Consider the following 13,653-nt stretch of genomic DNA (forward strand, 5'->3'; position numbering starts at 1 on the left):
CTTCCTCCCTGAGGTTTCCTTTTCCCTCTCCTTCTTTCCCATGCATTCCTATGCTTTCTCCCTGTGCAAATGCTGCCCTTCTGATCTCCCATAGTTGATTGTTCTAAGCAGTGCACCTACCTGATATAGTTGTTCACCTCATAGGCTTGTCCATTATTTGTCTGGAGTGAATTAAATTCCAGGCCCAAAGAGTGACTAGGGGCCATAGTCTCAAGGGTTTCACCAGTCTCTTATCAGACCAGTAAGCCTTGTCTTTTTTATGATTTTGATTTTGTTCCACATTTTTCTCCCACCTATCCAGAATCTCCTATTTTGATCCCTTTCTGAGTAGTTGGCAGGGGTAGCCAGGCATCATCTAGTTCTTCTGGTCTCGGGGTCTTCTAGATTGAGGTTTTCATGGTCCACTCACCCCTTGGACTAATTGTTTCCATACATCTTTGATTTCTTCCACTTTTCTTTGCTTCAGACAAGGAGAGACCAATTGCTGCATTTTACATGGCCTCTCACAAACTTTTAAGATCTCAGTCACTACTCACCCAAGGAGGATGTAAAACAATGTGTTTGTGTCCTGTGTTATGCCAATTGAGCTTGATGTCCCTGAGACTATGGTCCCAAGGCCCAGCAACTCACTCCCTCAAAGTATTTAGTTGTGGCTAAGAAATAATAACTTTGCCCCCTGTTCACTCTATTAAATATATGGACATTTTGTAGCACATACAAATACCCATGTAGAAATACCATCTGCCAAACCTATATATGGTCTTTGATATATTCCCTTTTGCCTATGCATACCTGATCATCTTGACTGTTTACTTATTAATCAACCCATTGATTAATGTTTGTTACTATTGATAATGCAGTAACATGTATGTAACAGTATTTATCTTTGTTTCCTGTATCCTTTGTGCACCTCTTGTGTCTTCCTTTTCCTTAGTGTTACTGAGCTGCTCGTGTGCTTTTGGTATATTGCCTTTCCCTTCACCCAAATCAATATGTGTCTCTTACCTAGCTAGCAGTTTTCCCTCCCCTCCTCTTCTATCCCTAGTAACCAACAAAGAAAGTTTCTTTTTGTGTGTAAACCTTTCCTTGACTTTTATAATAGTGGACTCATATAATATTTGTCCTTCTGCGATTGACTTATTTCTCTCAGCATAATCTCCTCCAAGTTCATCCATAGTATGTTTCCCACCACTCATCTGTCAGTTTGTCATAATGTGGTGCCTTGAGTGTTGTTATAAGGCTGGAGGCTATGCCACTGATATTTCAAATACCAACAAGGTCACCCCTGGTGGAGAGATTTCAGAGGAGCTTACAGACTAAGACAGACTCAGAAGAAGGAAGGAGCCACCCACTTCTCAAAGAATTGGACAATGAAAACCTTATGAATAGCAGTGAAACACTACCTGATATATTACCAGAAAACTTAATGAATAGCACTGAAACATGGTCCAATATAGTTCCAGAAGATGAGCCCCTCAGGTCAGAAGACAATCCAAATATGACTAGGGAAGAGCTGCCTCCTCAAAGTAGAGTTGACCTTAATGACATGGATGGAGTAAAGCTTTTGGGACCTCCATTTGCTGATGTAGCACAACTCAAAATGGGAACAACTGCAAACATCCATTAATAATCAGAACATGGAATGTACAAAAAATGAATCTAGGACAATTGAACTAAACCAAAACCAAACTCACTGCTGTCAAGTCGATCCCAATTCATAGCAACCCCTCCTTGGGTTTCTGAGGCGATATCTCTATGAATATAGATTGCTCAGTCTTCCTTCTGAGAAGTGGCTGGAGCCTTCTGGTTAACAGTCAAATGCCTTAGACATCACACCACCAGAGGTCCCACAATTTATTAATATACTAGGCATTGGCAAGCTGAGATGGACTGGTTTTGGCCATTTTGAATCAGACAACCATATGATCTACTATGGTGGGAAGGACTAATTGAAGAGGAATGGCGTGGAATTCATCATCACAAAAAATGTTTCAAGATCTATCCTAAAGTACAATGCTGTCAGTAATAGGATAATATCCATATGCCTGAAAAAAAGACCAATTAATATTTCAATATTCAATTATTCAAATTTATGCACTAACCATCAAAGCCAAAACAAGGAAATTGAAGTTTTTACCAACTTCTGCAGTCTGAAATTGACTAAACATGCAATCAAGATATGTTAAGTATCACTGGTGATTGGAATGCAAAAGTTGGAAACAAAGAAGAATCATCAGTAGTTGGAAAAAATGACCTTGGTGATAGAAATGACACTGGAGATCACATGATAGAATTTTGTAAAACCAATGACTTATTCATTGCCCATCTCTTTTTGCAACAACATAAATGACAGCTATACACATGGACTTCACCAGACAGAATACACAGGTATCGGATCAACTACTTCTGTGGAAAGAGGTGATAGAGAAGCTCAATATCTCCAGCCAGAACAAGGCCAGAAGCTGATTTTGGAACAGACCATCAACTGCTCATATGCAAGTTCAACTTGAAGATGAAGACAATTAATGCAAGTACATGAGAGCCAATATATGATCTTGATTATATTCCTCCTGAATTTAGAGACCATCTGAAGAATAGATTTGACACGTTGAACACCAATGACCGAAAACCAGAGGAATTGTGGAATGACATCAAGAACATCATCCATGAAAAAAGCAAAAGGTCATTAAAAAGACAGGAAAGGAAGAAAAGAATAAATTGGATGTCAGAAGAGACTCTGAAACTTGCCCTGGAATGGAGAGTATCTAAAACAAATGGAAGAATAAATGGGATAAAAGAGCTGAACAGAAGATTTCAAAGAGCAGCTTGAGAAGACAAAGTCAATTACTATAATGAAGTGGCACAGACCTGGAGTTAGAAAACCAAAAGGGAAGAACATGCTCAGCATTTCTCAAACTGAAAGAAATGAAGAAAAAATTCAAGCCTCAGGTTGTAATACTGAAAGATTCTATGGGCAAAGTACTGAATGATGCAGGAAATATCAAAAGAAGATGGAAGGAATACACAGAGTCACTGCACCAAAAAGAACTGGTAGATCTTCATCCATTTCAGGAGGTAGCATATGATCAAGAACCAATGGTATTGAAGAAAGAGGTCAAAGCTGCACTGAAGGAATTGGAGAAAAACAAGACTCCAGGATTTGACAGGATACCCGTTGAAGTATTTCAGCAAATGGATGCTGCACTGGAGGCAGTTAATCATCTATGCCAAGAAATTTGGCAGACAAGTACCTGGCTAACTGACTGGAAGAGATTCATATTTGTGCCCATTCCAAACAAGTTATTCCACAAAATGTGGAAATTATCAAACAATATCATTAACATCACATGCAAGTAAAACCTTGCTGAAGATAATTCAAAAATAGTTGCAGCAGTATATTGATAGAGCACTTCCAGAAATGCAAGCTGGATTCAGAAGAGGACACGGAACAAGGGATATCATTGCTGATGTCAGATGGATCATGGCTGACATCAAAGAATACCAGAAAGATGTTTACTTGTGTTTTATTGACTGTGCAAAACATTCGATTGTGCAGATCATAACAAATTATATATAACATTGAGAAGAGTGGGGCTTCCAGAACACTTAATTATGCTCATGAGAATCTATACAAAGACCAGGAGGCTGTCGTTCAAACAGAATAAGAGGATACCACGTGGTTTAAAATCAGGAAGGGAGTGTGTCAGGGTTGTATCTTTTAGCCATACTTATTCAATATGTATGCTGAGAAAATAAATCTGAGCAGCTGAATTATGTGAAGAAGAACACAGCATCAGGACTGGAGGAAGTCTCATTAACAACTTGCAATATGCAGATGACACAACTTTGGTTGCTGAAAATTAAGATAACTTGAATATTTCCTGATGAAGATTAAAGACTACAGTTTGCAGTATGGATTACATCTTAACATAAAGAAAACGAAAATCCTCACAGCTGGACCCAAAAGCAGCATCACAATAAATGGAGAAAAGATTGAAGTTGTCAAAGATTTCATATTACTAGGTTCCACAATCAACACCAATGGAAGCAGCAGTCAAGAAATCAGATGACGTATTGCACTGGGCTAATCTGCCTCAAAAGACCCCTTCAAAGTGCTGAAGAACAAGATGTCTCTTTGAAGACTTAGGTGCACCTAACTCAAGCCATGGTATTTTCAATAGCCTCATATGCATGTGAAAGCTGGACAATGAATAAGGAAGACCAAAGAAGAGTTGATGCTTTTGAGTTGTTGTGTTAGCAAAGAGTACTGAAAGTACCATGGACTGCCAGAAGAACTAATAAATCTCTCCTAGATGAAGTGCAGCCGGAACGCTCCTTGGAAGCAGAAATGGCCAGACTTCACCTTACCTACTTTGGTCATTTTTTCAGAAGGGACCATTCCCTAGAGAAAGATATCATGCTTGGTAAGGTGGAGCATTACTGAAAAAGAGGAAAGCCCTCAATGAAATGGATTGACATAGTAGCTGCAACAATGGGCTCAGGTATAGCAATGATTGTGAGGCTGGCGCAGGACGTGGCAGCGTTTTGTTCAGTTCTACATAGGGTCGTTCACTACGAGTCGGAGCCAACTCAACGGCACCACACAACAACAACAACATTAGGTGTTTTGTGGATTCTTCATTATTCTTTAACATTGCATAGTATTACATTATGTGTATGTACCATAGTTTGGATATCCATTTATCCATTGATGGATATTTAAGTTGTTTCCATCTCTTTGCTACTGTGAATGGTGCTGCGATGAAAATGTGTGTCCATATATCTCTTCATGCCCTGGCCTTCATTTCTTGAGGATATATACCTAATAGTAGGATGGCTGGATCAAATGGTATTTCTATTTCCAGTTTTTCAAAGATGTACCATAACGTTTTCCATTGTGGTACCATTTTACAGGCCTGCCAGCAGTGTATGAGACTCCCAATCTCTCCACACCCTCACCAGCATTTGTTGTTTTCTATCTTGTTGAACTTTGCTATTATTGCTGGGGTAAGATGATATCTTGTTGTTTTGATTTACATCTCTCTAATGACTAATGATCATCAGCATTTCTTCATGTGTTTGTTGACTGCCTGAATATCTTTTTTTGGTGAAGTATCTGCTCACATCCTCTGCACATTTTTCAATTGGATTGTTTGTCTTTTTGGTGTTGAGGTGTTGAAGTTTTCTATGAAGTTTAGAGATAAGTCCCTTGTGAGATACACTGTTGCCAAATATTTTTTTCCCCAATCTGTAGGTTCTCTTTTTGATGTGCATAAGAATTTAATTTTTAGAATGTCCCAATCATCTAGTTTATTTTCTGTTGTTTGTGTGTTTTTGGTTATGCTTGCTAGTCTATTTATGCCATAAATTAAGACCCTACAGTTTGCCCTTATTTATCTTTGATGAACTTTTTAGTTTTAGGTTTTACATTTAGGTCTTTGATCCATCCTGAGTTAGTTTTCGTGTGTGATATGAGGTATGAATTTTTTTTTTCTGCAAATGAATATTCAGTTTTGCCAGCATTATTTGTTAAAGAGCTATCTCTTCCCTATTTAATGATTTTTGACTCTTTGTCAAAGATCAGCTGTCCATAAGTGGATGGATTTATATCTGGGCTCTCAATTCTGTTCTATTGGTCTGTGTCTGTGGTTGTACCAATACCAGGATGTTTTGACTACCACGGCAGTTTTGAGATCAGAGAGTATGAAACCTACTTTGTTCTTCTTGCTCAGTAGTGCTTTACTTATCCAAGGTCTCTTCCCTTTCTATATGAAATTAGTGATTTGTTTTTCCACATCCTTAAAGAATGTTGATAGACTCTGGATCAGGATTGCATTGAATCTATAGATTCCTTTGGATAGTATTGACGTTTTCATAATGTTCCATCTTTGTATCCATGAGCATCGTATGCACTTCCACTTATGTAGATCTCTAATGGTTTCTTATAATAGTGTTTTGTCTTTATATAGGTCTTTTGTGTCCCTGGTAAGCTTTATTCCTAAGTATTTTATCTTTTGGGGTGCTATTGTAAATGATATTGTTTTCTTCATTTCCTTTTCTTCATTCAGAGATCTCTTGTTGATGTAGAGAAATCCACCTGAATTTTGTATGTTGATTTGCTGGGAAATTTCTTGAAAGCAACTTGTGTTTGTTTCAAGTCTTGACATCTATAAGGGATGTGCACAAATTCTTGTTGAATTTCATTGAAATCCAGGACATTTTATAATTTAAAACTTATTTGCTTATCAGAGGAAGAACCTCAGAAATTCCTCTTTTCCCTCTTTCCTACCCCTACTTATCTTACAAAAGCAGAAATAAAGTTTTATAAAATTTAATACCATGTTTAAGTCGAATTTTTATAAGAAAAACATAAAAACTAAAATATTCACCTAAATGATGATTTTTTTAAAATTGTTTTCAACAAGGTTGATTTCAGGTTCTTTTTCTAGTTATTTTATACCATCAATACCATTATCTGAAGGATGCTCTATTTGATGGGCTAATTGTCTCTGTTCTGAATAGAAATTAAATTTAGAAAAATGAATGCATGTGACAAAACTTCACACATTTTTCTTTTTATATGTAACCCTATCATTTGTGTTTTTTTTTTTGTTTGTTTGTTTGTTAATAGAAATTTAGCTTGGAACAAAATTGCTACTATTCACCCCAATGCATTTTCTACTTTGCCATCTCTAATAAAACTGTGAGTACTTCATTACTTATTTGTGGCATATCTTTTAATAACTGGGAACCCTCTAGTTAATAAATTGTCGATTTTGCTGAAAAAGCCTACCATGCACATATTGCCAGATCCTCCACGTCCCCCATGCCTAAAGCCTCTTCAGAGCCAGAGAGGAGTTCCCTTCCCCTCCAAGGCCATATGGGCCCTTAAGTAGATAATCGAAGTTCTGAGTAACAGCTGGTTCTGGTTATTTGGGTGAAATTTTCCATTTTTGCTGAGTAATCAGGTGGAATAGAATAAGATGTCAATTTAGTTCTGAATGGCTTTCATTTTATTCTTTGTCATCTTGACTGATAGAAAACCATCCTGTTCCTTTTTCTTTTTGCTTTCCTCTTCTTATCTCTATCCCCCTTCTCATCTAATAGAGAAAGAAGGAGTTGGTCAATAGAGAAGTAAAAGGGAGAAAGAAAGGAATAAACTCCTTGCCTCTTTTTTCTCCACCTACAACCTAAGGGCAACACCACTTCTCAAATTAAATATAGCACCTTCCACTTGATTTTAGATGTCCCCACCCTGAAAAATGAAGCTGAATATACAAATTATAATTTGAATGCAATTAAAGTACTTCTCCCCTACACTTCTGATTGTAAATAAGAAAGTTAATCAGGAGCTCAAACCAAAATGGCTACTATTACCATTAAGAGTAAGGACCCTCCTTAGAAGTTTTTATTGAGCAGTTTAATCATCTTTAGGTTGCTTTTTAACATAAATGTTTTATGCTAACATGGACTAAGAGCCAATTGTTGTTTGATGTTTTGCAGGGACCTATCGTCCAACCGCCTGTCGTCTTTTCCTGTAACTGGGTTACATGGTTTAACTCACTTAAAATTAACAGGAAATCATGCCTTACAGAGCTTGATATCATCTGAAAACTTTCCAGAACTCAAGTGAGTTTGTCATTAAAACTAATAAGATACATTTGTGGTCATGTGAAATAATAGACGTGTTATAGTGGTTTTCTGAATTTATGAGGTCATGGAACGCTTTTGAATTGCATTTCATGCCCTCAAGTCCCCCACCCCTGGGGCATTGTTAGGACAAGCCCTGAAGGGGGAAAATGTATCTTCTTAACCACATTTCCTTTCTTTCTCAAAGATGCCTCCCAGAATCACAGAGTTCACAGAAAGAGTTTGAAAACCATTGATCCATAGGATATAAACAAGAGCATGTAATCAAATAAAATTATAAAATTATTGTACTCCTGTTTGCAATTTCTAATTCATCTAGGTGGTGTGTATGTTCTAATAAAACGTACTAAGTTGATTGTTTGAGGAAATGATGCTCTTTAAAACCTGTTACGCTTATTTTTGATAAAGAACTCCCTTGAAAGATTGTTTTTTAAAAAGACATAGTACTTTTCATTTACTTTTAAAACCATGAAAAATATATAGCCTTAAAAGAAAGTTTAGACAGTTGAAGAGAGTAAAAAAAAATCTTAAAATGTCCCTAAAAACAACTTTTTTATGCTATTTTTTTCCAGACTTTTTTCCAGTGTATTTTAATTGTTGGAATCCCAGAGTAACCAGTGTTATACACTTGAAATTATGTCATAAACACTTCCTATGTTACTATAATTTTCTTAGCAATCATTATTTAACCCTTTTACTATGGAAATTGTCAAACATACACAAAAGTACAGAAAATAGTATACCCATAATATAACTTGAACAATTATCAACATTTCATAGCAATCATTTAAAATAAGTCTATTTTTACTATAAATAGCACAATAGTGAACATCTTTATGCATGTAATTTATGTTTTAGATTATTTATTAGGCTATAATCCAAAGGTAGAAATTATTAGGTCAAAGAAGATATATTTAATGTCCCATGTCTCTAAGTGTGTGTTTTTTGTTTTGTTTTTGTTTATTTAAAGGGTTATAGAAATGCCTTATGCTTACCAGTGCTGTGCATTTCGAATATGTGAGAATGTCTATAAAATTTCTAATCAATGGAACAAAGGTGACAACAGTACTATAGACGACCTTCATAAGAAAGATGCTGGACTGTTTCATGTGCCAGGTAAGACCTTCTATGTCATGGAAATGGAACTGTGACTAGAAAGATTCTGAAAAGTCACCAGACACATCATCTGAACTCCAGACAAATCTCTTTGTAACCATCCTAGCAAGCTGAGAATTAATTCCATTTTTTAGAGACCCCCAGAGAAAGAGAAAGCTCCCTCAGGATTCATTCTAAAACTTTTTTGTGAGTTTTTAATATTCATATTTAGCTTTAAATCTTTCTTGTTCTCAGAGGTGAGATATTAATACTGTTATCAAATATTTCCATAAACATTTAAAAGAGCCCCTTTCAGTGGATACCATTTTTAAATATATTTCTGAACTTTGTTCTGCAGAAGATAAAACTCATTTTTATTCTTATGTCCTGAGGTAGTGGAAGATACAGGCATCTTAGATGTCTCTCTATTTCAGCAGATGGGCTTAAGAATCCAACTTCTTATTCAACTAATTCAAAAACAAGCTCCCCTCTCACCCCCCACAGGGGCATCTGTCAGGAAGGTGAAATGAGATAATGTCTGTAAAACACTTGGCTTTCCTTGAAGTAAGACATTACTTAAATAGACGGCAATGCACCTCAAACCACACCTGTGGTAACGAGGAGGCACGCTGGCAGCCCCCTCTCCTTTCCCTGCCAACCTTGCAAGTTTGCACAGGGTCTAAAAGACTTGCTTTTCAACCTTTGGGCTGTGATGATTTGTCAATTCCTAAGTAAATGTGATTCAGTCTGTCTACAGGTCACCTAACATTTCTTCCTTTACATATATCCATTTAAGAAGCTGACATTTTGCCCTTCCTCTTGTTTTTGCTTTAGTTTTTACTCTTCCTGTTTCACACCCACCATTTCTACTACACTTGTTCATTACAAAGAAAAACAAAAAAACAAAAAATTGGAGTGCCTACTATGTGCCAAACACTGTTCCAGGCCTTGAGGGTTATACAGTGAACATCAAGGACCTTCATGGACCTTATATTTAAGAGCCAGGATTCTCAACATCAGGCCACATATTAGAATCACATGGAAGTATTTAATAATACTGGTGCTCGAGCCTCACACCAGAGCAATTACATCAAAATCTTTAGGAAAGTAAGTATGTTAGGTCATGAAACTCCCAAATAATGAATAGCTAACAAAGGCACCATGAAGTTACTTGATTTGTCCTCTATTATGCAGAATTCCTCAGGAAAAACTGGTGTTTACTTTACTTGATTCTGCATCTTGTGCTCAGAGAACAAAACACAGAACATCTGACTACCTAAAGTGTCAGAAAATTGGATAAAACATGTTCTCCATTGTATGGAAAGGCCCACAGACTCCCTTTAATGTAGGCCAGTTCATTTTGGGTCATTGTGAGCTCCAAGGCTCAAGACAGAATGAGAGAGATTAGATGTGATGACCTGGAGCTTGGGGTCACTGCCCCTCACCTCCAGTTCTGCTGGAATAGAATGTCACATAATAGTTTGAGTAGAACATCAAAAGGCTACTTCGTAATAGACATTAGAAAAAGCCAGAATCCGGGGAAAAGCAGGAAGTCCGGCCTTCTGTCGTGACTACTGTTCATGTCTCAAGGGCAATCCAGGCCTCTTCTGGGACTTAGTCCCTCTGAAAAGAGAACTAATCATTCGGAGACTTCTCATTCCTATAGATGAGCGTGACCTTGAAGACTTCTTGTTTGACTTTGAGGAAGACTTGAAAGCCCTTCATTCAGCACAGTGTTCACCTTCCCCAGGTAAGAAAGGCATCAAAATTGCCTTAGCAGCAGTATCTATCATGGATTCCAGGACCATCAATAGCATCACAGTGACACTTTAAAGCAAAGTTGAACTACTTTGTGGTTCTTCAGTACCCCTACCCATGGTAACTTGTAAAATAGATATATTCATTCCCTGGAGATAGTCTCCATTCATAAATAGGATTACTGTGGGAAAATTTTGATTCAGGTTAATGGTAACCAAAGAAACAAGTATGTAGTTAGAAATACATGTAATATTTATGAAGTTATTGGCAATTTACCCTGAAATAATATGTGATAGTCTTTCTTTGCATAATCACTGATCTTTAAGAAGTGATTTATTTTAAGTCTTCTAAATAAATATCCATTTGGTTAAAGCAAATAATGGTTTATACAGATAAAAACAAAAAAGGATATTAAGGTTGAACATATTAAACATCATTAATGTCACTGAACAATCTGAAGATTGTTGAAATGACAAATGTTTTGTTACAAATACATTTACCACACACACACACACACACACACACACAGAAGATATTGAATTTGTTTAATTCTTTACCCCACTCCCAGAAGTAGGACAAGCAAATTGAATAAAAGGTCACTGGGAAGGGTTGAAGGTCCATGGTTGGCATAAACAGTTTGAGGTCAACTACTAACATAAAGGAGCTCTGGTAATGCTGTGGCTAAGGCATTGGGCTACAAACCCAAGGTCAGTGGTTCAAACCCACCAGCTGCTCCATAGGAGAAAGACAAGGCATTCTGCTTCTGTAAAGATTTACAGCCTTGCAAATGCTATAGGGGTCTTTGTGAGTTGGAATTGACTCACTGGCAGTAGGTGTTTTGATTTACTAACATAAAGGTTTATGGTTTGAACCCACCCAGGGGCACTGTGGAAAAAAGTCTTGGTGGTATGCTTCCAAAAACATTACAGCCAAGAAAACCCTATAGAACAAAGACTCAAATCAGACCTTTGAACTGGTTCATTCCAGTTCAACCACTTGCTAGCAATTTGCATTTTTACTGGGATGAAAATGTAGATTCTTAGCAAGGGGTTGAACTAATTCAAAGCCCAGGTCAGACTGACTATTCAGCAATAGGTTTATTGATATTTAGTTTGTTCCCTGCTCCCAAATATCAAATGTCCATCTGTAACTGAGAAGAGATTTTCACCAAATATACTTCTGTACTACCCATACTTCCTTTTCTAATATTATGGAGCATTTACCTGGGATTTTCTTTCTGTATCTATGGAACATTCTTGAAGCATTCTAAAAGTTATATGAAAAGTTCAGAGGATCTGCATTTTGGCCCTGACACTATATTTTGGGGATATTACTCATGCACTTTAAATTGTCTGTTTCCATTTCTCCATGTATACCCTGGAAATATAAGCCTTTGGTGTATGCTCTCCCATCAGTTGTGCAGAAGATACTAATCAATAACAACAGTCATTGGAGAAAATGAAAAGTGTCTCATGAGTGCTATATTGTACTACAGATTTTATTGGCCTTTATCTCCTGGTGTCCCAATAAGAGAAACAAAAAGATAATTTGGCAAAATTATAAAACCTAATTTAATACAGTCTTTTTCTTCATGGAACTTTTAGGTGCCTTCAAGCCCTGTGAACATCTATTTGGTAGCTGGCTAATCCGAATTGGAGTATGGACCATAGCAGTTTTGGGACTTACTTGCAATGCCTTGGTGACTTCAACTGTGTTCCGATCCCCTCTTTATATTTCCTCCATAAAACTGCTAATTGGGTTGATAGCAGTGGTGAACATGCTCATGGGGGTCTCCAGTGCTGTGCTGGCTGGCGTGGATGCATTCACTTTTGGCAGCTTTGCACGATATGGTGCCTGGTGGGAGAAGGGGGTCGGTTGCCATGTCATTGGTTTTCTGTCCATTTTTGCTTCAGAGTCGTCAGTTTTCCTGCTTACTCTGGCAGCCCTGGAGCGTGGCTTCTCTGTGAAATGTTCTGCAAAATTTGAAACAAAAACTCCCTTTTCTAGTCTGAAAGCACTCATTTTGCTTTGCACACTGCTGGCCTTGACCATTGCCACTGTGCCCCTGCTGGGCAGCAGTGAGTACAGTGCCTCCCCACTCTGCCTGCCACTGCCCTTTGGGGAGCCCAGTACCACTGGCTACATGGTCGCTCTGGTCTTACTCAACTCCCTTTGCTTCCTCATGATGACTATTGTCTACACCAAGCTCTACTGCAATTTGGAAAAGGGAGACCTGGAGAATATTTGGGACTGTTCAATGGTGAAGCACATTGCTCTGTTGCTCTTCACCAACTGTATCCTTTACTGCCCTGTGGCCTTTTTGTCCTTCTCCTCTTTACTAAACCTCACATTTATCAGTCCTGAAGTAATTAAGTTTATCCTTCTGGTGATTATCCCACTTCCCGCATGTCTCAATCCCCTTCTCTATATCCTCTTCAATCCTCATTTTAAGGAAGATCTGGGGAACCTAGGAAAGAAAACCCACTTCTGGACAAGATCCAAACACCCAAGCCTCATGTCTATTAACTCGGATGACGTTGAGAAACAGTCCTGTGATTCAACCCAAGCCTTGGTAACCTTTACCAGTGCCAGCATAGCCTATGACCTGCCTTCCAATTCCGTGTCATCACCAGCTTACCCAATGACTGAAAGCTGTCATCTTTCATCAGTGGCATTTGTCCCATGTCTCTAATTAATAAAGAAAAGGTTTTACCCTAAAAATGTGAGATTGAATACATTAGGAGCAGTAGCTAAGAAGAACTGAGTTTAAACTTAATAATAAAATCTCTCAGTATAAAATGCTGAAAATCTATTGTTACTTGAGAGTTAAATAAGTCGAAATGCTGCTCATATAACTAACTCAGCTAAGAAATAGATCATTCACACTATTTAAGGGTGTCCAGATCAAAAAAGCAAATTTCAATGTTCTTCAAAAAGAGTCTCCATGATTTGAAATGAATGCTCTTTAAACGCATCAATCTGGTAATTTGGAAGGAAGAAAAACAAGCACTTCCTTACTAAATGGGATTATTTAAACCCAAAAACTCCTTAATAGATGGTTGATGTATCAAGAAAATAAGGGTTTTAAATGGACTATAATACTAAGTAAAAGTTGTGACATAGATTTTATTTTAATGACCAAATGGATCT

The 13,653-nt window shown here is 37.4% G+C and overlaps 1 protein-coding gene across 1 annotated transcript in view; it reads left to right on the forward strand.

The window, feature by feature from the left end:
• LGR5 (leucine rich repeat containing G protein-coupled receptor 5) overlaps positions 1-13,195 on the forward strand; it is a 184,130-nt gene extending 170,935 nt beyond the window's left edge. The window contains exons 14-18 of the mRNA XM_007952455.2: positions 6,632-6,703; positions 7,504-7,629; positions 8,621-8,766; positions 10,412-10,495; positions 12,108-13,195. Coding sequence (XP_007950646.1) covers positions 6,632-6,703; positions 7,504-7,629; positions 8,621-8,766; positions 10,412-10,495; positions 12,108-13,195 — 1,516 coding nt within the window. The remainder of the gene's footprint in view (positions 1-6,631; positions 6,704-7,503; positions 7,630-8,620; positions 8,767-10,411; positions 10,496-12,107) is intronic.
• Positions 13,196-13,653: the final 458 nt, after the last annotated feature.

Source organism: Orycteropus afer, unplaced genomic scaffold, assembly GCF_000298275.1.
Source record: "Orycteropus afer afer isolate SDZICR_OR568_19922 unplaced genomic scaffold, OryAfe1.0 scaffold00339, whole genome shotgun sequence".
NCBI lineage: Eukaryota > Metazoa > Chordata > Mammalia > Tubulidentata > Orycteropodidae > Orycteropus > Orycteropus afer.